Source organism: Tachysurus fulvidraco, chromosome 2, assembly GCF_022655615.1.
Source record: "Tachysurus fulvidraco isolate hzauxx_2018 chromosome 2, HZAU_PFXX_2.0, whole genome shotgun sequence".
NCBI classification, from domain to species: domain Eukaryota; kingdom Metazoa; phylum Chordata; class Actinopteri; order Siluriformes; family Bagridae; genus Tachysurus; species Tachysurus fulvidraco.
Window position 1 is genome coordinate 20,826,679 of NC_062519.1, and position 24,318 is coordinate 20,850,996.

Sequence of the window (24,318 nt, forward strand, 5' to 3'; positions counted from 1 at the left end):
CAAAAAAATCTGAAACATGGAACGAATGAATAATTTTTATTTAAATCTATTTAAACGTACCTTTTTAACTCACTACAACGCTAAATCAATGAGAACCCCGAGCTTGTTTCTTTGCAACGAGACGGTTCCATCTGGGGTAATAGGAGACAATGACACCAGAAGTGTGTTGCTTATGTCCAGTTTATTCCGTTGTTTTGTACGTCCCGGGGGTTGGGGACCACTGCTTTAGAGAACAGACCGATGACAGGACAGTGGCAAAGATAAGAAATAAAAACAAAGGACCCTGGGAATAAAAAATACACCAGACACAAACCAAGATAATGAACACAAAATATGAGATGCAGAATTTATGAAACCACATGACACCATTTTACCACAAGAAGGGGATGTGCATGTCACAGGTGATGGAATTTATCTGTCAAATTTGCATTTTTCACAGGTGATTTTCCTGTTTCTGTGGTGCAGTGACATTTTCTGCAGTACTGAAGAATGTCGGAATTAATCTTCAAAACAGAAACTTTTATATAGATTTGCTTTAAACCACTAAATAATATTTATTACTGTTTATTGAAATGTCATGCAGCTGCTCACATCACCATGCTGCCTTGCTGTAATTAGGCCCGCTGTGCATTTTATACACATTTAAACGTAAGTAGTGACCAATCAGCTCACGGCAGGGATGCTCTCGTCTATGTAACCCTGGCAACAAAAACTTGTAATGTCGATCAGCTGCCAGTGTTTGAGTGTCTCTTATTAGCGAAGAAAGGGTTCAAATTGGAAAGATGCAGTGACTCTCTTCACATTTCCTGGAGGATCATTATACTTTCCTTCACCTTGTATGTTAATTTCATGAGGTGTCAGGTAATGTCAGGCGAGTCCTAACAAGTAAGTGGTTAACTAATTCTAACCAATTTTATGTTTTAATGAAGAAATCAGGATAATAACAGTATTTCTCATTTTTATTGTTTATCCCCAATTCTGTTCTACTGTACAGCAGTGACATGTATTGGGATGGACGATGCTCCTGCAGACATGACAGAATGTGTACAGTGGGCAGGAGCCATGCCAACTGCGGTGCAGAAATGCAGGGTAGCATGCAAAGATGACTGCATCTTCAGCTCCTGGAGCAAATTCTCACCGTGCCAGAGCTGTGGAGGATCACGCACTCGAACTCGCACGCTCATAGGTATCACATACAAGCACTGATACCAGAACATGTCTGTTGATGGGTTGCCAGTTTCTGAAGCATTAGAAACACCTGCAGATACGAGTCAAGGTGTTCAGTTCATTTTCATATCAAACATAAGAAAAAGTGTGACCTCTGTGTCTGTGATCATGCCATGCATGTTGGTGTCCTGTGTGCTAGTTTTATGTATTTCAGAAACTGCAGATTCACCAGAATTGACAAACATTTGAATGAGGGACAGTTCTGTGGAAGGATGTATAAAAATGAACTGGAGCTCTTGAGATCTCCAAGAGGAGTGAGAACAACAAGGTGTTCGAGTTTGCAGACCCTTGACACATGGAGTGTTTGTTTTTTACACCATTCCGTGTAAAGTCAAGACATTGTTGTGTGTGAAAATCCCAGGAGATCATTAATTTGTGAGATACTTAAACCATCTGCCATTTTCCCTATATATATATAATATATAATATATTTACATACAGAGAGAGAGGGTTCTAGTACATGTTACACAGTAGAGACCCAGTGTGTGTCCTGGCAACACTGAGTGCAAGTCAGGAATATTATGTGTATGGGATTCCAATCCATCTGATTAGTTTAATTGTCTTTCAGTAGGAACGAGTTGTTTGTTACTTGAGTAAATGTATATGAAATAAGTACAGTATAATTGGCTTTGTATTGTACTACCACTGACTTATAACTTGTAACTCTTTTGAATACCAACTTTTATTCATTATATAACGTACAAGGTTTACAGCATTTTGTCTTTATGACGCTTTCCGTGCAGCAGCTAGCGGTAAGTTAGCCCTGCGTGTCAGACATCTAGTAGAGTGTCTGGGACTGATATCACCAGCTTGACTGATATCACCATCACTTTAACAACACCTCCCTTTGTCCCATGTTATCCTCCAGGCCGCAGTAAGAAATGGTGGCGTTGCCAGCAGGAGAGACTAGTGGAGAGAGAAGCATGTCCTTGCTCTGAGTATCACACACAAGCCCATGGACTATGGTCTCCTTGCCTGTTCCCCAAGCTTCAGCCACCTATTAGATATCCTTTAACTAAGAGGAGCTCCCATCTGGTCCAGAGGATCACCCAAGCCTGGCATGTGCATGCAGAGGGAAAGGAGTGTGGACAAGGATGGCGCTATAGAGCCCTGGCATGTCTAGACCATCATGAGCGTCTGGTTAATCCTGCTCTTTGCAACAGCAGTGGTGAGGCATATCATTTACCTGGTATACAGTAAGATATGCACAATAGGGTCTGTTACAGGGGAAAAACAGTATTTAGTAAAAAAAAATAAATAAATTGATGAACCCATGTTTATAAAACTGAAATATACCTGATTTCTTCAGTATGTCTGTATATTAGCTTTCATTTCCAAAGATTCAAAACAACCCACTCATTTGCATGTCTGATAAATTGCATGTGAGGTGGCAGGTGATATTCAAAGTATAATTGCCCAAGTGACTCATCTGCAATAGTTGGAGGGAATAAAACAATATTAGAATGATTTTTTTTTCTTGTTGTTTGTGTTAATTGTAAAGAGCTGCAATTGTTCTGTTGTTATAAGATGTTTATATATATGTATATATATATATATATATACACACATATATACATATATGTGTGTATATATATATATATATATATATATATATATATATATATATATATATGTATATATATATATATATATACACACACACATTTCATAAGGTATATGTGAATGAATACCTTTTAATAGGCTTTTATCATTAGTCTGATTGTGCAACAAAGAAGCACCAGATGCAGCAGTTCATAAATGTTTGTGAAACGCATAAATTTGTTTGAATAAATTTATATTGCTATTTAACTATTTAAATTAACCTCTAAATCTATGAAACCTTTCTTTTAGAAATTGTTCTCTTGCATAACTGTGTTAACGAAAGCAATTCTTTGTAGTATTTTGGACTTTGAAATGTGGGATTTGTCATTGAATAATAAGATGCACTAAGGTATTTTGCTTGGCCTCTAAAAATGGTCTGTTATTCCAGGTGTTGAAGAGGAAGCGTGTGCAGTGCCGTGTCCTGTCGACTGCAGGCTGAGTGAGTGGTCTACCTGGTCCTCGTGTAGCGCCCCCTGTGGTGGTGGAGTGAAAGTGCGTGCTCGGTGGTTAAGAGAGAAGCCTTTTAATGGAGGACGACCCTGTCCGAAACTGAATGTCAAAAATCAGGTGAGAGTAGCGTTGCTCCAGATAAATTTTGCATTATTGTTAATAGGGGTTTAGGTCAGAGCGGATCTATTTCAGTAGACCACTAGACTATGTACGAACGTTATACACTGGTGATGAGTGACATCATTTATCTTCATTAACTGCTTCATCAACTGCTTATTCTGGTAACGGTGGTGGTGCAACGTCTTGTCTACATAAAACAAGAGATTGAACAGTGGGAGACATAATGGGAGACTTTAAAACTACATTTTATTTAGTTTTCCCCTTCAAGACCTGCTGCAGCGTCCATCACATACTAGTTTCCTGATTTTGCTAATTTGGTGGCACACATGCCTAAACCCCTCACTTTTACCAGCGCAAGGGGAATATATTAACTCTGGGCTGCAAGTCAAATTGGCCAACTGCACCACCCCGGGGGTCCTACTACCAGGGACTCAGCCTTACATTAATCTCCAAAGCCACACAGGTTCAGTTATGGCTGAGTCAGGTATCAGACCGGGTTGTAATTACAGAATACTTTATTTCAGATAGCACATAAAATCATTCAAATTTAAGAAAACACGATCACATCTGGTACCTCTCCAGAACTAAATACTGGCTAACCCAAATTTATGCACCTGTCTAATTTAGTTTTGATGCATGTTGCACATTTTCTGTTAATCCAATAAACCCAATTTGACTACTGAAATATTACTTTAGTGTCCTTCAGGTTATTTAATAGATCAAAATGAAATTGCTGATCCAAACACCCAAATATTTATAAATGAAATCTGCTAACAGATTTCAAATGTCTCTCATTGTGCTACGAGACCTGCATCAACATTGATGTATCCATTTTTGCCTGTGAAAGAGAAAGATGAAAATAAAACAGCACTTTCTGAAATACGATGTGACATACGGCTAAGTATGTCAGAATTTGTTCTCTGCGTTTAACCTATCCAAAGTGAACACACACACACACACACACACACACACACACACACACACACACATACACACACACACACACACAGCAGTGAACACACACACACACCGTGAACACACACCCAGAGCAGTGCTGCAGCGCCCGGGGAGAAGTTGGGGGGGGTTCGGTGCCTTGCTCAAGGGCACCTCAGTCGTGGCCGGCCTGAGATTTGAACCCACAACCTTAGGGTTAGGAGTCAAACTCTCTAACCATTAGGCCACGACTTCCCCCAACCATGTCTATAACATCCGTGTGACTATGAAAGGGAACCACAGTAGAGAATGTGGTGTGAAAATTCAGTTCTTGGTACCTTAGGCTCAAGCTGCTTCTATTCGACCCTGTTATGTGTACCAGAAGTTTCCAAAGTGCTTTTGTGGTAAAGCAAGTCTAAATAAGTTAGTGTCTCTCTGGAGCTCTCATCCAACAGCATCTCTTTTCTGTCTCTTCTGTTTATATGCTGCGCCTTACTGCCCTTTAAACTGTGCTCCTTCGGGGCAAATGGAACTACATTAATGTTTTATTAGAACCAGGAGACATTTTTTTCAAGCTCAGTTTCACTCTTATAAATAAAACCTTAAAACACTGGCCCAGGGTCATCAAGAAAGAGAACAAGTTCAAAATAGTCACGGAATAGTAGTAATGGAAACTTTCTCTATCCCTTTCTTTCTTCTCGGATCTCTGTACGGACATCTACAAAGGCTCAGGTTAGTGATTCTACTCAGAAATGCATGCTGCTGTTGCAAATACAAATGTATGTGTCTGTGTTTTCAGCCAGGACGGTGCGATTAATCATGGATTTCATTTCCAGGTGTCTGAGGTAGTGCCTTGTTACTCTGAGTGCAATCGGTACAGTTGGGAAGCTGAGCCATGGTCCATGTGTGTCATCAACTCACCCAGTGCTATCAGCATCACAAGACAAACCCAGCCATTGTGTGGAGAAGGTATCCAGACCCGGAGAATCAGGTGGGCTCACTTCACTGCTATGCCACACTTGTCATGAATTGTGATTTTTCTTGCATCATCACTGATGCTTGAAGTGTTCTCAGCCCCTTCAGGCTAAACCTGTACTCATCAGTGAGGTATTCTGTGTGTGCTCCGACTTTGAAAATTACTTCCATAAACATGGCTATAGTTGATTGAAATTCAGCTCTTTAAAAAAAAAAAAAAGAAAGACTGGAGACATCCTGTCCATGTCATATGAATAGATAGGCTCATAAATCTCTCTTTAAAATGGAGAGCATGATATAAGACTGACAAATAGATTGATGAGTACAAAGTCACAATATTCACAAGGACTTGGGTTACAACTGGGCTACAAAATCTATGACATTGAGACTTATTTAACATGCCAGGCTTCCATATATAAAATATAAGGTAACTCTCCAGGTACGAAAGAGTAACCAGTAGAGATATTCTACAGCTGATGAAATAAAATGAATAAAATGTGTGTGACTGTCACAAATTGAGGCATAGATGTGGACAAAATTTAGTATCCATAATAATCCAATCAGGCAAAAATGTGAGAAATTCTAAAACCAAAAAACAGGCAGAATTCAGGAGATTTACAAACAACAGGCAATTGAAAAAATACAGAAGAACAAGAACTGGGAAGAGAACTGGGTTCAGGACAGAGCAGGCAAAAAAAAAAAGGAAGAAAGCATTGGCATTAACAGGCACTAAGCATAAATCACACGCAACTTTGAGAAGAATTCAAGACTGCGGTTTTAAACAGACAGATTATTCTAAGGCAAAACTCAAAACATTATGGTAACAATGGGTGGCAATATGGGGCAGAAACATGATATGAATTAAGACAAAATGTGTAGCAGTGCAAACAAAGTAAATGTAAAAACGCTGAAGAAAGCGGTCATGAGCTGCGCTGTGCGGCGAAGTGAGATATATTGGTGACAATGACTATTATGAGTAAAGTGCAGGTACATCCACTTTAGGTAGTGGGTGATGTGCAGACAGGTCCATAAAAGTTCAAGTTCCACTCAAGTGTCTGGTTGAGGTTGAGGGACTGAATGGTCTGTGGAAAGAAGCTCCTCCTTTATGTCTCTGCATTCAGACAGAAGTACTGTCGCACTTCACTGACTGCTACAAGAGGAACAACTCATCCTATGAATGTTTCTTTGTTGTCTTTCTGCCTAATGAATAATGAAAGTTGTAGAAATCATCCAGCGCATTATAGGATTTGTACTGCAGGTGCGTGAGGGAAGAAGAGGACCGGCGCAGCAGTGTGAGTGACTCTTTATGTGGCCAGTTTGATCGGCCGATAGCAGCACAAGCCTGCTACCTGCCTTGCCCTGGCCAGTGTGTCACATCAGAATGGAGCCTATGGACCGAATGTCCTATGGTGAGTGAGGGACCGACTTCTTATTTTATAAGTGTTTCTGAAAACTTAAAGAGCTGTAAAGGTTTCTTTGGGTTACTGAGGTTAAGGTTTAGCATAGCAATTAGTAGCTGTGTGTGTGTGTGTGTGTGTGTGTGTGTGTGTGTGTGTGTGTGTGTGTGTGTGTGTGTAGGGCTGTAATGAGAAGGGATTTAGATGGAGGAGTAAAAGAGTGCTGAGGATGCCAGGAAGTGGACACACCTGTCCTGAGCTGAATCAGACACAGTCCTGTACCAACACTACCTGTGTCTCCTACTCCTATGCTTATTCAGGTACTTGTACACAAAAACGCACAGAAACACTGTCCTTACTGACATTTGTTATAGAGCAAACCACCCTGTTGAAAAGGATTTGGTTTGAACAATGTGGAGTGACATGAATGAGGGTTTACTCACATTTTACTCACATCAGCCACAATCAGAGAATCAGACCCAAATGCAGGATTATTTGAAACACGGCTCAAATGAACATAATAGACTACAAGAAGACGCAAATCTAACACAAGACACATGTGGCACGGGTAATCAAACATAACAAAAACATGCAAACCAAGAAACATATGGAACCATGCCTTACAAACATGAAACAATGACTGACAAAGACAGATACAAAAAGGCTAATATATATAGGGCAGAATATTAGGATCAGATGTGGAACAGGTGACATGACAGGAAGGAAGAACAATAGGAAATGGCAAAGCAAGAATCACATGAGGAATACATAGAAAAGCCGGCTGGTAGCATGTAACGCTATCTATCTATCTCTCTCTCGCTCTCTCTTTCTCTCTCTCTCTCCAAAGCATATCTATGAAAGATGTTCACAGAAAACACAAATGTAAAAAATACACAAAGTGAAAACAGTGAAATTGTATGTCAGTGTTAATTTCGTCAGACGAGATGAGACGAGACGAAATATGTTCAACAACCTTTTTTTTTTCAAGACGAAACGATGACAAGACTGCACCACTGTCCAAAAACGCTGACTAAGACTAAATTAACATGCAATATTGTTGACGAAAAAAGACGGGACGGAAATGTTTTGTATAAAATAAAACTAAGATAAAAACTCTTTACCCCGAACCTGAAACCTCTTCCCCTGTCACAATCACATCATAATGATAATTAATAATTAGGCTTAAAAGCAAATGTATATGTAAGGGAATCAAGTTTAATAATTACATGTAATATTGCTCCAAATATCATCAATAATGGTGTGTGCAATACCATGTATAACTTGCATTTAAGTTGATAAATTACTTTTTTACTAAGATATCTTGAGTTTTCTTTTGACTAAAACTAGACTGAAATGATGAGACTTTTGGTCGACTAAAACTTGACCAACCAAAAAAGATATGTGAATGACTAAATATGACTAAAACTAACACGGACATTTGGCACAAGACTAAGACTAAGACTAAATTAAAAATGGGTGACGAAATTAACATTAATGTCCCCAGTGAGGGGATACCTCTAACAGGGTAAATATCTGGAGGCACCAAACTGACATGTAAACTCAAAGACAAGGATTCTGTGCTGCAAACCGACAGGAATGGACAGGTGTGCAGAGGTTGGAAGGAATTAAGGCTAGGGAGAGACAAGGACATGTGAACATGGACCAGACAACAGCACATGATATAATACAAAACATACACCGTCAGAACACACCCTAGAGTACCAGCAGCGAATGTCCAGTCATGACCCTGACAGAGGATGTTCTCATTGGATGCGATGATTCTGTCGAAGCTTTACGTCACTTCAGAATGTTCAGATACCTAAAGCAGAAGTGGGCCATCTGTCTACAGACAACAGAGCAACCTGATGTACAGAGTGAACAACCTCATTGTTGAGGAGGATAATAGGAACTATTAAAATAACATTTAAGATAACAAAATATATTTTTAGCATGTTCTCACAATCACCTGCAGAACACCGGCACTGGGAGGCAGTAGTTGGGCAATACCGACTTGTGAAACAGAATCGGGGCTGTCAGTATTTTCATCTAATTTATTATGGTAACACCATCGATTAGGAACAAAAAAAAAAGTAGAATTTATTAATTTTCTAAGAAATAAATTTGGTTCGGTCGATCATGATATGAATATCTTTTATAAGCATGTAATAATGTAACTTCATAAATGATATGTTTCAAAGACTGGAGCAGTTGTCGGCTCAGTGACAACGCAGTATGTGGCCAAGGAACGAAGACGCGGCTGCTGAACTGCATCGATGGAAAAGGAAAGCTCGTAGAACTCAGCATGTGCAAAGAGGTGACGAACACATGAACACGTTTTTACCATTATTCTGTTCTTCCATAACACTCTGTCATCTGTGTCGATTTGAGGAATGCCGAACACTGTTGGAACACTGATCGATTCAGCCCTTTTCTGTGATCTAACACCAGTGGGGTCCTTCACGAGGGAAGTTGTCTGCTCCATGTGAAGTCGGCTGTCCTGTTGACTGCCTGCTGTCTGACTGGTCGCTCTGGTCTGAGTGCTCACATACCTGTGGAGCGCAAAGTAATTAAATAAAACAAACTTTATTTATGTAATACTGTTAGAGCTGCTGTTATAAAAACTAATAAACACTTTCTGACCAATCGGATTCGAGAATTCAACAATGCTTTAATATAAAAAAATAAAAAAATTATAAATAGCCAAGATAATGTCTGAATTATTACCAAAAATAGAAAATCACAGATGACAATAAAGCAATTCATTCTCTTCTGATGCTTTGGCTGGTGTAAATTACCATAATTTAAATAAATAGTAATAATAAAAAAAAACCTATCTTTTCACACTTTGCTCATAGTTTACCAGGTTTCACAATTAATCCAGGTAATCCTTACCTCTATCCTTTCTGACCGAGTCTCTCAAATAGTCAACCTGAGCTGAATAAATACAGTACATGAGCACTTTGAATAACTGTCTGTCTCACGCTTTCGCTTCAGTGAGAAATTCTGTGCCCAAGCAGATTCTTTTACAGCTTTGGAAACTTTTTTTGACTTCTCTTGCTACCGTTTTGGATTTATCTGTCAGGATTTCTTCATTAAAGATCCATGCTATACTTCATATGGATCCATCTCAGCAATCATTACAGGATACTTCCAGTCTCATCCCCTCCCTGCAGGCTGAGTTTGCCTGCCACAACAAGAATCTCACTGTCACAATACGTTACCACAGCCATTCGACTGGAAAATGTTATCTAAAATCAGCCTCTCCGTGCTTGCATCAACCGTGCGCTCCCAGATCTTGGCACTTGCTTCAGGGTAGGTGGTGCAACCTCAAAGACATCAGGGAAGATTCCAGGGAAACTCCACCCATGTTTCCTTCTCTCGTAAATTGACCCCAAAGGATACAAATTAAGACGTGAGTATCCGGGCCTTACACCTTTTCAGTGCATTCTAGGCCAGCCCTATTTTCACGATCTGGTGAGCCATATGACTTCCTGGTGGTAGACGACTGGTTTCACTGGAGCAACGAGCTCTGGGAGAGCACCAACACATGTCTACAGAGTGTGATTTGCCAACAACATACAGTATACAAGCCAAGCACAGGAGATATACTTGGCCTTATCGCAAGGATCCTTTGCCTAAAATTCCCTGCCGTAAACTCAACCCAAGATACATCAGAAAAAGTTCTCGAGTAAGTCAATCTGGTAACTTATCACCTAGAGCTCCCAGCCAATTATAGAATCTCTCCTTAAACCCACGCCTCCATTCTCAAATCTGCCCACTCCAGCACCTCCACTGATTAGGAACGACTGCAGCCACCATTAGAGATTGATGGCACCCCGGCAAAGCTAATAACCTCCATCATCAACTTTCGACAAAAACTGTGAGACTGGGAGGGATACGGGCATGAGGAATAATCTTGGGTCGATGCACACAACATCTTGACCCTACGTTCTTCAGGAAATTTCACCAGTCCCACCTTAACGGCCCTGCACCAGACCCAGAGGCCAATGTAGTAAGAGAACCCCAGGAGGTGTTCCACAAGGGTGCATTCTGTAACGAGAGCACAATCCACCAAAGGGAACCCTTGCCAGAATTCTAGCCACTTCCGGTCATCGAGATTCACATCTGGCTTCTACTTCTGGGATTACGAGCATTTAAACCATGCTCACTCTATGTTGCGATGCAAAGTGTTGTCAGCTTATCCCTGCCTTACCAAGCCGTTTATTTATTGCTTTTTGTATTTTCCGCATTTTTTTTTTTGTTTGTTTTTGATTTGTTTGCTTCACGGACTGATTTGATTGATTGTTGCTAAACCTTTTGTCTGCCTTATGTTTTGTCTTGTTGTATTTTGCTATAGTTTTGGATTTATCTGCTGGTTTTTCTTCATTAATATTCCATGATATACCATGTATGGATCCGTCTCAGCAACCATTACACTCTGCTTTAAGCGAAACTCTGTGGAAAAAGCCATGCTGACCCCAGACTCTAAATTACAACTGTGAAATTTCTAGCGGAATTTTGAAATTTCAGATTCAAGCGTTTTCGAAGGCTTTCTACATGTTTTTCACTCATTTCTAATTGAAAATGTCAACTGATTATTTTATTTACCTGGATTTACATCCACATCGGCAGATTTTTTTTTTTAATACAGATGTCACAGTATTGAAGAAAGGTATGCCCTTCTGTTCTTGTCACTTCTAATTAAAATGTTTCCATCTGTTTTAGTTTATTACATTTATTTATTTAACTTTTTACTTTGTTAAAAAAACTTTTCCCCCCTAATGTTCAAAAATATAAGTCAAGCCCAAGCTGTTTTTCATGCTTACTGTCTTAGGTTACATTTCAGTATGCTAGAAAATAAGTGTCATGAGCATTAACCTAAAAATACAAATCATTTTTAACCAAATATAAGCAAAATAATAAGGACTTGAATTCCTTATGAAACTAAGATATTAATTGACTTCCCAGCCAATCAGAAAAGAGCATTGCTTGTCATTTGTCATTAAACTGACTAATATGATAACTAGAGTACATATAATATTAACATGTAAGCTGTGATGGCTTCGAAAATTATTATGGCAATTCCCAATAGCAGATGCATGTCACTCTCGTATCGCTGGACATAAGCTGTCATGGTAACTCATGATTTATTCTGTGGTTATGATGCAGGATCCAGAGGACTTACCTCTGTTTTATCTAATGATTGTGTGATGTTTGTTCTGGGAGTTATAGCTAGTCAGTCATAGCATATTATCATAGCATTCTTATGAATATAAATATATACAGTAGTATGCACAAGGATGTAAAAAAAATATAAATTATATTGTGTTAAAGCATAACTATCAGATCACTTCAGATCTCTGTTGCTCACTATGTGATCAGAGCTCATTAAAAGGTCATTCATAAGCCTTTCAGAGTCATAATACTCTAAAGTATCAGTTCATTATGTGTTAATTTAACACGTCTTCATTCAGGAGGGAACTTTACTCCTGGTGCTTATTACTGTTAACTGCATAAATAATGCTGTTGCTCCTGGGAATATAATGAGTGTGTGTGTGTGTGTTTGTGTGTGTGTGTGTGTGTGTGTGTGTGTGTGTGTGTGTGTGTGTGTGTCAGGTCAGATGACACGATCCAGATTAGTTGTACATCAGGCAGGAGACAGTGGAAGGCCCTGCTCCTCTCAGCTCTCTCAAACAAAACCATGTCCCATTCAGCCATGTTACAGCTGGATGCTGGGAGACTGGAGCTCCTGCAATGTGGAGGTACCGATGCAGTTCCTGTTGTACAGTTTACACGCAAGTACACACTTACAAAAAGCATACAATTTAACTGATTTATTGAGAACTAAACTATTTGCTTGCTCATTCATGCAGTCATCCCATCAGCAGAATATGTCATTGCAGATACAGGTCAAGAGTTTCGGTTACATCCTACGTGAGGAAAAATGTGATTTCAGTTACAAAAACATAGAAAAAGATGCTGTAGATGTGCCACTCACTGGATGTTTTATGTTGTTTAAGTGCTTCTGCCACACTTTAAACTCAAACGTGTTCTGTGTGAAAACCCCAGGAGAAGATCTTTTTTTTTTTTTTTTTGGTTAAGTATCGAAAGGTTGAGCAGTTAATTTACAATGGAATAAAGAAGAAGAAAGTAAAGGAGTGAAAGAGCAGAGAGAAGAAGACATGTAACTTAAGGTGCTATCCTGGGTGAAGTGATGGAGGCCGGTGAAGGAGGTCTGTTAGTGAAGTCCATGACCTCGATGGGGAGGTGGAGTGGGCAAGACTGCACTAGGGGAAGTAGCAGTGCAGTAGCAGCATGAACTCAGCCTTGCTAGGCGTAGTTCCCATCTCAGGTAGCATCATGCTTTTCATGGCTCTCTGTAAGAAAGAGAGACAGCACACAAAACAAGCTAGTTTTGGCTAAATAGCCAACATTACCTCTGAGCAGAGTCTGGAATCGCTTGGCTCTCTTCTCCATCCATCCATCCTAATGGAGGAAAGCACGTTGGTTCTGATTGGTCTGCTGGTGTTGCCCCAGCTCTGCCTCACAGCAGCACTTTCAGTCATTATCTTTGGTGCTGAAATGGTACCTTCTCTTCAGCACTGTCATGGAAGTCACACGAGAAGCTTAAATGTTACTTAACTGTTGTCTTACTATCTGTGGCTGTGTGAAACCTGGAAATTAAAACTGACTTATTCATAAATTTACCAAAAAGTTTTAATTTGCACAATTTAAGAACTCAAATAAAAGCTTGTTTGATTAAATATATTAGTCGGGTGTGGTTGCTTGGCTTTTTAGTGGCACTCTGATGCGACATGAACAGGGAGAGACTGGAATTATTCTTCTGAGTTTGAAAGAATAGATATTCAATAGCCAGGTAGATATACCTAATAAATTCTGATAAGTTCTGATCTCATATGACACCAATGCAATCTTAAAAGTCCAAAATGAGAAAATAGCATATTTAAAATAAAGCAGAATGTGTCAGTAAATACTTCTATAACTCAGGATGTAAACTGATGTGTCAGTGATGAAATATTTTCAGTGCCTGTGCAATAATGTGCCACAGGGTGAATCTATCCTAGAAGAGTAGATCTGACATCCACAAAGAGTTTCAAGTACACTCTACCAAAAAAAAGGAGTAGAACTTAATGACTTTCACCTGGAAATGTGGATTTTATAAAAACGTTTTCATTGAACCAAAGAAGGGGGCTTAGTGGTTAGCACGTTCGCCTCACACCTTCAGGGTTGGGGGTTCGATTCCCGCCTCCGCCTTGTGTGTGTGGAGTTTACATTTTCTACCCGTGCCTCGGGGGTTTCCTCCGGGTACTCCGGTTTCCTCCCCCCGGTCCAAAGACATGCATGGTAGGTTAATTGGCATCTCTGGAAAATTGTCCGGAGTGTGTGAGTGAATGAGAGTGTGTGTGCCCTGCGATGGGTTGGCACTCCGTCCAGGGTGTATCCTGCCTCGATGCCCGATGATGCCTGAGATAGGCACAGGCTCCCCGTGACCCGAGAAGTTTGGATAAACGGTAGAAAATGGATGAATGAATGAATGAACCAAAGAATAATGCACTCCTTCAATATACTGTCCAGATAACTTCACATATATCATAAAACCTTTATCGTAATAGATACACCTGCTTGTGTGTGTACATATTGAGGGTGCGGAGTGTGGTGACGGGGTGAAGGAGAGAAATATATCATGTGTGGTGCACTGGGGTTCTCTCTCTGGGCCTCCTCATCCCAAAGCAGTGCAGGGGGAGCACTGTGTGGAGAACGGACTAAGTAAAGTGATGATGACTGAACTACAGCAGCCCTGCTCCATCCCGTGTCCAGGTAAAAAACCCTACTACCTCTCACTACCTACACAATTATACTGGGGGGAAGAAGTTGGGTTTCCATATGTGTAACAGTATATAGTTCTTATTATTAGCACATAGAAGGCCACACAGTACAAATATTTGCATCAGTAACACCAATAAAGGAGAGTTGTTCATATTTTAACAGAATGTATATGTCTTTTTTTTTTTTTAAATTAGTTAATGTTGGCTTATATTAAATTAACCTTGTATTATTAAGACCATTAATTATAGTCAAATGAATTAATAGTCCAATAGTCCATTAATTAATAGTCAAAATTGGGTCCCTCTAAATCAGCGGTGTCCAACCTTATCCACAAAGGGCAAGTGTGGGTGCCAAAGGGCGGTTCTGCTTGGTTGGAATGAAAACCTGCACCCACACCGGCCCTTTCCGGATAAGATTGGACACCGCTTCTCTAAATATTCACCATTAAAAAACACTTATAATGTAATTTTTATCAATATTAGCAAATTCTACTAATTAATATATTATACTAATTAATACAAAACTGGACATGTTAATTATTAAAGTCCATAGAACTTTATTCTACTGAGTAATATGTAGGTGCAATAAAATATTGAGACATGGCTAATTACCTAGTATTTTTGTACTGTATCCTTTTATATGTTAAAGCATGAATGTGAGGTAGCAGTCATACTGTAGTGCACACCGTTTTTAACCCAGGTTCAAATAGCCTCTGTCTAAATATTATTTAGGCTAATAAACAGATATTCCATGCTTGCTAATGTGAAGACATAGGAGGTGTGTCATATGGGAATAAAATCACCTTATTTTATTTTACTTTGAACATGAGTCACTTTGCATAATTGTCACATCTCATCAGGAGACTGTCATCTGACCACTTGGTCACAATGGAGTATGTGTCAGCTGCTTTGTCTGGACGGACGGAGCTTTGAGATGTTGGGACACCAGGCTCGATCCAGAGCAGTGATTGTCCAAGTTCTGGAGAACAAGGCTTCCTGTCCGAGTCAAGTCTACGAAACACGACCATGCCAACGTATGTGTATATATGCAACCAAAAGTAATAGGGGAAGAAGGAGTGCTTATGTTAAGTAGAAATGCCCAAAACAGGGTTTGATGCAAGGAGGCATGCGCTCTGATACAAATTACCACCCTGAAACTTAATTGACACCTTTTTTAATCCTACTCTTATATATTACCTCTGCGTGCGCTATGCACTATTCCTGGACTCCACCCGCAGGGGCAGGTCTTTGGTCGCCAGCCTTACCCTCTGACCTAGGCGGAGCAAGGGTGCCAAAAAATCAGCCGAACTGGCATATGAAGGTTGAAATGCCCAGGACAGATTGAGACTACCGATATGATCACAAGAATTCCTTGGGAGCAAGGAAGGCTGGTAATGAAGTCCAGGTAGAGGTGTGACCACGGATGACATGTTATAGGTAAGGGCCGGTGCAAGCCCTGTTGACACGTCCGGGGCTCCTTGTTATAGGCACATGTCTGGCAGGTAGCCACGAAAGCCCGGACGTCTCAATCCATATAGAACCAGCACCGCAGGAACTCCAAGGTTTTCATTACTCCTGGGTGCCCAGCGAAAGGTGACGGGTGGCCGCAGGTGAGAACCTGTCTTTGAAATGGGGTTGCTATATAGCGCCTATTGGTTGCTTCAAGGCCAGGTCGGGCTCCTGTCAGGATGCCCAGCATACTGCCACCTCCAAACCCCAACATAATGGTGCTTCTGTCCTAAAAGATGGTGTTATTGTTTGGGTTTCAGGGTTCTCTGCCAGGGAATCCCACTGGTGGCAGAGGGTGTCTGATTTGGCATTCTGCAAACCAGATTTGATAGAGAGGACAAACTCAAAACGGGTGAAGAACAGGGACCATCTGGATTGTCATGGGCTCAGTCGCTTGGCCTGCTGTTTATAGGTCAGGTTCTTGTGGTCCGTCTAGATGAGGAAAGGGTGCCTCCACTCCTCCAGGGTCAATTTAATAACCAGGTGATCATGATCCTACATCATAATTCCTCTCTGGTGTCGTCAGTCGATGAGAGTAGTATGCACAGGGGTGCAGCTCTTTCTTAGAGCCTGACCGCTGGGACAGGACAGCCCCTGCTCCTATGTTGGAAATATTGACTCCCACTATGACCTGGGCCCTTGAGTCAGGCATCCAAAGCACTGGGACCAAAATCAGCCTCTTCATCAAGGCCACGAATGTCCCCTGTGCTTCAATGGTCCATACAAACTTGGTCAGGGCACTGTAGGACCCGAGGGTCCTGAATGACATGCTCTTTCAACAAACTGCTGAAGATAAGAGTGTCATCTAGGTACACAAATGCATAGTGGTACATGGTCTCCCTGAGGGCCTTGTTAATAAGGTATTGGGAAACGAGGCATTCATTAGGCCAAGGGGTATCACTAAATATTCATAATGTGGATATATTGAGCCTGCCCATGGGAACAGGTTGATGGCGCAGTCAAAGAGCTGGTCAGGCGGCAGGGCCTGGCCTCTGCTTAGAGAAGACCGCTTGGAGGTCTCTGAAGTCATTTGGGACCCCCTCTAGGTCCGCAGGCCCTGGCGGTGGCAGGGTTGGATGGGGGTAGAAGAGGGGAGAGCCCAAGACTGAGACTGACTCCTGGCTCTCAGGGAAATGACCACTATGCTATATATTACCAAACTACTCTGGCATAGAATATTTGTTTTGAAACTTGGGGTCTTAAATAATGCTGTGTAAAGTCATGAGTTGTGCTAATTATAGTCACATGAACAAGAGACTAGAAAGAGACGTGCTGTTGTCTGCAGATTTTCCTGAAAGGCACCCGCGATGTTACATATACATTCGTTAAATAGTGTATACTTGCTGACATTTCTGTCTGTGTGTCTGTTGTGTCTATTTGCAGGAGGAACCTGTCTCAGTTATGAGTGGGTCACAGGTGAATGGAAAGAAAATCAGAGAGCAGTGTGGTGCCAGCGCTCTGACGGGGTTAATGTCACTGGTAGTAATGTCATTTAAACATTATTAAAGTACTTCATATAGTGAAAGTAAGCTTTTACTGTGGATGATACATGTGAGCTTACTGATAGTTAATATAAACAGTGTGGCAGCATCATATTGGGCTCCTGCTTATTTCATTAACATTTAAAAGAATATAATGAGGACTGTATGTATTTCCTGCGAGGGGGTGGTGCATTGTTTTACAGTCCATATTACAGTTCTATACACTCCTGTGTTTGTGGCCCTGATTTAATGTAGATGAAAGAATGAATGAATATGGTCATGTATTTCTCTTGTTAGGAGGGTGTTTTCTTCAGACTAAACCCTCTACTGTGCGTCAGTGCACTCCAGCATGTACCAAGCCTTTCTCCTTCTGTACACAGGTAACCAGTTCCGTGACAGATTTGGCACTTTACATATCAGTATAACGACACAAACAATGATGTGGAACAAGATGTCAGAACGTTACACAAAGAAAGTAATATGTTAAGATAAATTATAAATCCAATTTATTTGTATAACACTTTTAACAATTCATATTGTCTTAACAGCTTTACAGAAGTATACAAATAGAATAAACATTCATTTAAATGTAATTATTATTTATGTCTAACATCTATCCCTAATGTTGGGGGTTCGATTCCCGCCTCCGCCTTGTGTGTGTGGAGTTTGCATGTTCTCCCCATGCCTCGGGGGTTTCCTCCGGGTACTCCGGTTTCCTCCCCCGGTCCAAAGACATGCATGGTAGGTTGATTGGCATCTCTGGAAAATTGTCTGTAGTGTGTGTGTGTGTGAGTGAATGAGAGTGTGTGTGTGCCCTGTGATGGGTTGGTACTCCGTCCAGGGTGTATCCTGCCTCGATGCCCGATGACGCCTGAGAGAGGCACAGGCTCCCCGTGACCCGAGGTAGTTTGGATAAGCGGTAGAGAATGAATGAATGAATCTATCCCTAATCAAGCTGAGGCGATGGTGGTGAGGAACAACTCACTGAGATAATATGAGGAATAAGTTAATTGATTTCTTTTTTTAAATGTTGTTGTTTTAAATATTGTTTCAGCATTACACATCAGATTATTGATATAAAACAAAACATAGAAACTGAGAGATTAGGATTTAGTCTGATCGTGATAGCAGTGTTCTTACCTTGTATTCCACTGCAAGCACATTAAACTCTAATCTTACATCTGTAAAGTATCAGCTTTGCTAACTTACCCCTCTCATTGTCACATTTACACTGGATATTCGAGCATTCTCACCATACTGGACACTTCAAAAAAAAAAAAAATCAAAAATAGTGTGACAGGGTTTAAAAAACAGTGTTAATGGCTGATGACAACACTCCTTCCTTTCTTCCTTTGTTTCTTTCTTTCAGGGTGGCATGTGTGGCTGTGAGAAGGGCTTTACTGAGGTCGTGACTTCTAGTGGCTTCTTAGATTACTGTACGAAAACCCCAGAGTCAGATTATAAGAAAGCGAATGCAAAGAGAAGCGGTGGTCGTCTGAGGCGCTTACACAAGCAGAACGAGAGTAGAACCTGGACCCTACAGCCACTCGGACCGGGTGAAAAAGCCTCATTTATCTCTTTATATTACTGCACCAGTTCTTATTTACTGTTCTTGTTTTTCTTAATTTCAGCTGTTTACAGATCAGAAGGTAAGAGTCATTGTTATGAAGCTGCCTTTTCTGTTAATCACCAGATGGACGGGTCAGGCTGTGGGTGTACGGGTTAATGGCAGGTGGATTCATCATGATCCTACTCATCATCACAATGTCCTTTCTACTGTGGTAAGTGTAATATGTCATTCTTCACAGTCTGTAGTGTTACCAGTGCTTGTAGACTGTAATGATGATCTTAATATTTTTTTTCCCAAAAAATTCTTTGCTCCTGTTTTGTTGTGTTCTTTGAATGTCTCTGTCATGTCTCACTCCACAGTGGTGTTAATATAAAAGTCAACATTACATCTGTAAACATACATCTATAAACACGTCTGGTTTTATGTAGCCTACTAAGGGCAATATATTCATAGAAAAGTTTATTAAATCTTGATCTCAAACCCAATTCAGCCCCAAGAGCTTGTTCATAATCATCTTAAAAATTTAAGGTCTTTTTCTTCAACTACTAAAGATCAGTATAAAGTTATCAACAAAGGGAAAAACCCACATCTCACTTGGGAAGACAACATTTTAGATAAAGTCTGATTCATTTTATTCATTTGACTCATTTTAGATCAGACTTATGACAATAAAATAATTAATGCAGTATGGAATTCTACTGTAGTGGCAAAAAATTAAAAAAATTAAATATTTTTAAAATTAAATAATAAATAGACTGTTTATCGAGACCAGAAAAAGGCACAAAATGTGTGAGACACTTATCAAAGTTTTTATCTATACAAGAATTTAAAATGTACTTAGAAGATATTGGAAATATGTTAGTGTTTTCAGAATCTTTACCTTGCTTAATTATTATTTGACATTTAATCTGTAGTTTATCATCTTTTCTGCTCATTTCTCAGAAATCGTGTGTATTTGTCAGAAACATGAATGCGGCACAAATTGGAATCAAAGACACATTTACTGTGTTGTGATGAACAGCTTATTTAGGTGCCGTGTAGAAGTTTACACCAGGATAAAAACTCAGAGGTTAAAATCTCTTTTACCGAAGTGACCTGGCCAAGGAGGCAGCAAAAGACACAACAAAATTAAAGGCAGGGTTTCCGATTTTTTAGAAATGATTCAGAAAACTGAGTCGGTCCGAATAATAAACAAAAATCAAAACAAAATTCAAAACAAACGTGTAGCCAATGAGCAGAAAGGAGCGTGTCATGTCAATATGGACGGAGAGAGTGTTCAGTGCGCATGTGTGACATTAGCAGAAAGCGGTTTTAACATTGACATGGAGGATAAAAACAGAAAGAAAGAGAAGAAAGACTTACGATAAGGCAAGAAGTAGGACATGTTAATATAGGATCAGCTTTCCAGCGCTGGAGAGAACTGAAGGAGCAGGAATTTGGCCACATATTCACAGGTTGGAGTTTCCTGAGTCAATAACTCCTGAGCTAAACGCTGTTACTACACAAATAACACCTCTTTTCTATCGTAGTAATGTAGAGAGGCAGCTACAACCGCGTTTTGTGTAGTAACAGCGTTTAGCTCAGGAGTTATTGACTCGGGAAACTCCGACCTGTGAATATGTGGCCGACTTTACTTAAGACGCCGAGGCGCTTTTTTCCTTCTCGATAGGTGAGCAACGTTGGTTTTGCTTTGTTACACAGAACTAATATATGCCTTTGTCTTTTACATGATTATGCTTGTGTGTCATTTTTGCTTGTTTGTTTATCTACAATCGTATTGTTCTTCCCTTCAGCTATGATAGACACGTTTCTTTCTGTTAGTCGCCTGGGTTACGTATGTATGTGTGGGCAGAGCTATCGATACAGGGGTGGGGCCCGTTTGGGTTAGGGGCGTGTTTGTTTTGGTGATTTCAAATGTCAACGTTGGCTTTCAAAAATCGGAGACCCTGACTTTATAATGAGAAACCAACACATAAGACATAAAGATGACATAAATAGGCACAAATAAGACTATTCTAACAAATAGCACAGAAAATTTAAACACAGCTACACTAAAGTTATTTATAAGAGCCGTCAGTTTAACCACGATGGCATGAAGCTTAAAACGTAAAAGTTTTCCATGACGTCTTATATATAGATTAAAAAAACTTAATGTGGTAATAAAATCCTTAAAAATGAAACCGAACTGTCACAGAATGAGACGAATAATTTACTAGAAAAGTGCTGCCCTCTTGTGGTGGAAATTGGAAGTGTATGAGATATCGTTTCCTGTTTGGTGTGTGTGTGTGTGTGTGTGTGTGTGTGTGTGTGTGTGTGTGTGTGTGTGTGTGTGTGTGTGTGTGTGTGTGTGTGTGTTCTACTAGCAAAAACCCTAAGGATGACAAAAACTCCAGCAGGACCCAAAGGGCTTTAGCACTGGCCTATGATGGAGACACAGACATGTGACTATTCTGCCGATGAGAAAACAACTTATGCAACACAGAGACCTCCTGAGACAAACCAAGGTCATTCCAGCTACAAGAACCATGCTGTTTCAAACCAAGCCCTGTGCCTCTACATGTAATGTGTGTGGTTTCATTTTTTTATGAAACAAATGTACTATAAATGTACAGTGGGCTTAAAAAACCTGGAGAATTATCACACAGAGAAAAGTGACCTGAAAAAAAGATTTAGTTAATTTTTCAAACAGATGGATTCCCTTTATGCACTATGTTAGTGCAGTATAATAATGTGGCTTTTGTTTTGTTACCTATATTGTAACCTTTCATGTTGATGTTTTTATGATGCTACAGTTTCATCTTCTTCAGGATGACCACCACTGCATATTGTTAATTCTAGACATTGGATCATCATCATAGTGTATGGCTTAATTCAGTCAGAGGAGCAGCAGCGGTTATATAGCTTCTTGTGAGATATCTGGCAGGACTGTGTCCTGAATGGTTTGTAGAAAAATGTCAATCTTCTGAGCACAGAGAATCATGCACACATGTTGGACATAACCCACATTCATGGACGCTGTAGTGAATTGCCTAGAAGTTGTGGGTAGATTTTTAATCCACAGGGTGACAAAAAATGTGACCCTAAGCCAGCTGCATCTTTTGCTAATTCATTTTAGTAATTTAATCTGTCAGATTCTCTTTTGCCTGCTCTGAAATTAAGTGAAATCGTCACTGACATCTGTGCAAGCTGCCCCACTACTGAGCTCTTCTGTCGTTTTCCATTAGTCCCAACCAGCTGAACTGGACCAAACTCAAACGGATACCAAGCTGAAGACAAGCAGCATCATAGAGTTATTAGAATCATTATATGTAGATGCACAGGATAAAAGACCAGAATCAGGCTGCACAAGCATGGACATTACAATAGGTGGTAATATAATGCAAATCAGAAATTAGTGCACAGAAAAACTTCAAGATCCTAGATCTTCACTATACACAGAAAAAAAAATACATTATAGTGGTCCACTTTGACTGCAACAAAGGTCAGTCCAGTTTTCAAGTCTGTATAAATCCGGTAAACAATAAATTGAGCACCTGGATGGAAATACGTCCTCATCACTCGTCTGTATTTCGCACTCTGTTCACACGTAGCATCAACTGAGTCCAATAACTTAAATTCGACTCCACTCCTAAGGTAGTTTGATTCCTCAGCACCACTGGAGGTCTGCGATAAGCCTCACCCACGTTCAGATATGAAATTGGGTACATTGATTTATGAGTTTAAGTTAAAAAGAACCTATTATGCTCCAAACAGATAATACTGAAGGCTATTTAGACATTGAATCATTTTATCTCTAAATGAGTTCACCACAAGATTAATAATTCACTTATTTTTTTTTTAAAATACTCGCACTTATCTTTCACACACATCCTGCAGTGTCATCAGGTACATGAACACACTTTTCTTCTAGCGCCTGTCTGCTGAACCAGGTTTAAAAACCGACGCTCCGAGACAGATAGACAGTCAACAGCCTCAATGATTGTATCAAGCATTTCACCATCCAGAGATTGGAGTTGACTTTCTCCTTCACCTGTCCTATCTTCTAGGACACTCCACTCCTCCTTTCTTCTCCGCTCCTCTATCTCTCCACTCTCCTCTGTCTGCGCTGTATTTGAGAGGAAGCACTTTCTTGCTCAGTGTGTGTCTTATCAGATGAGATAAGACTGTGAGCTTGGGTCCTAATAGCATCCTGGCCCAGTGAGATTCTTCTCACGTGTGCGCCGAACAAACAAACACATCATCCAGCCGCAGGATCATACATCATTCCTGTACAGCATGCGGTACCTTAACACAAAACTAGCTCATACATCAAGCCCAGGGTTTAGTCATTGCCACATTCCAGGAAAATTTACTTCAAGTAGCATTTTCCCAGCAGACACAAACTCACCACATATACAGTGTGTGTGTGTGTGTATGTATATATATATATATATATATATATATATATATATATATATATATATATATATATATATATATATATATATATACACACACACAAACTCATTCACATGTCATTTGAAATTCTGTTGAAATACTAATCATCTCATTTTGACTGGCCATTCAATTCAATTCAAGTTTATTTGTATAGCACTTTTTACAATAGACATTGTCTCAAAGCAGCTTTACAGAACATAAACATAGAGCAGAAGGTAAACATAATTAATGATAAAGGAAATAACGAATAATAAAAGTAAAAGAATTGACAGAATAAAAAATTCTAGATTATTATTAGATATATAGTTCACAATGTGTATGCATTTATCCCCCATGAGCAAGTCTGAGGTGACTCAGGCAGCAGTGGCAAGGAAAAACTCCCTTAAATTGGTAAAGGAAGAAACCTTGAGAGGAACCGGACCCAAGGGGGACCTTATCCTCATATGGGTGACACTGGGGGTGTGATTGTAAATATACAGTCAGTTAAATGTTGTATTGGTGTAAGGATCATGGACTTCAGATCTCCTTAGTATCACAGAGTCTAACTGGAGATGTCTCAGGATTCTCAGGCCAGTGATCATTCCTAATTGCTCTTTGAATAATCTAAGGCACTATGATTACTTTGCCTTTCTAGATGTTGCACAATCATGAGAAGGAACAGTCTATCTAACTCCAGAAAAACAATCCCTCCAGAATTTTCTTTGTGATTGTTTGTTTCTGCTGCTATGTTTCATTCATGCATTCATTCTCTACCGCTTATCCGAACTTCT

General features: G+C 40.0%; 1 protein-coding gene across 5 annotated transcripts in view; it reads left to right on the top strand.

Annotated features, from left to right (window-relative positions):
* The window catches only part of thsd7bb (thrombospondin, type I, domain containing 7Bb), a 92,263-nt gene extending 68,782 nt beyond the window's left edge, over positions 1–23,481 (top strand). For 2 of the 5 annotated variants that reach the window (XM_027171507.2, XM_027171509.2), the window contains exons 13-29: positions 995–1,186; positions 2,096–2,395; positions 3,218–3,396; positions 5,059–5,064; positions 5,169–5,323; positions 6,566–6,716; positions 6,886–7,024; positions 8,903–9,018; positions 9,153–9,267; positions 12,321–12,466; positions 14,369–14,543; positions 15,412–15,585; positions 17,444–17,539; positions 17,839–17,921; positions 18,911–19,097; positions 19,235–19,322; positions 21,475–23,481. In XM_027171507.2, coding sequence (XP_027027308.2) covers positions 995–1,186; positions 2,096–2,395; positions 3,218–3,396; positions 5,059–5,064; positions 5,169–5,323; positions 6,566–6,716; positions 6,886–7,024; positions 8,903–9,018; positions 9,153–9,267; positions 12,321–12,466; positions 14,369–14,543; positions 15,412–15,585; positions 17,444–17,539; positions 17,839–17,921; positions 18,911–19,097; positions 19,235–19,322; positions 21,475–21,556 — 2,384 coding nt within the window. In that variant the 3' untranslated portion in view covers positions 21,557–23,481. Of the gene's footprint in view, positions 1–994; positions 1,187–2,095; positions 2,396–3,217; positions 3,397–5,058; positions 5,065–5,168; positions 5,324–6,565; positions 6,717–6,885; positions 7,025–8,902; positions 9,019–9,152; positions 9,268–12,320; positions 12,467–14,368; positions 14,544–15,411; positions 15,586–17,443; positions 17,540–17,838; positions 17,922–18,910; positions 19,098–19,234; positions 19,323–21,474 lie in introns of those variants that run through there. The other 3 variants (XM_047810497.1, XM_027171508.2, XM_027171511.2) reach the window with 3 other exon arrangements.
* Positions 23,482–24,318: the final 837 nt, after the last annotated feature.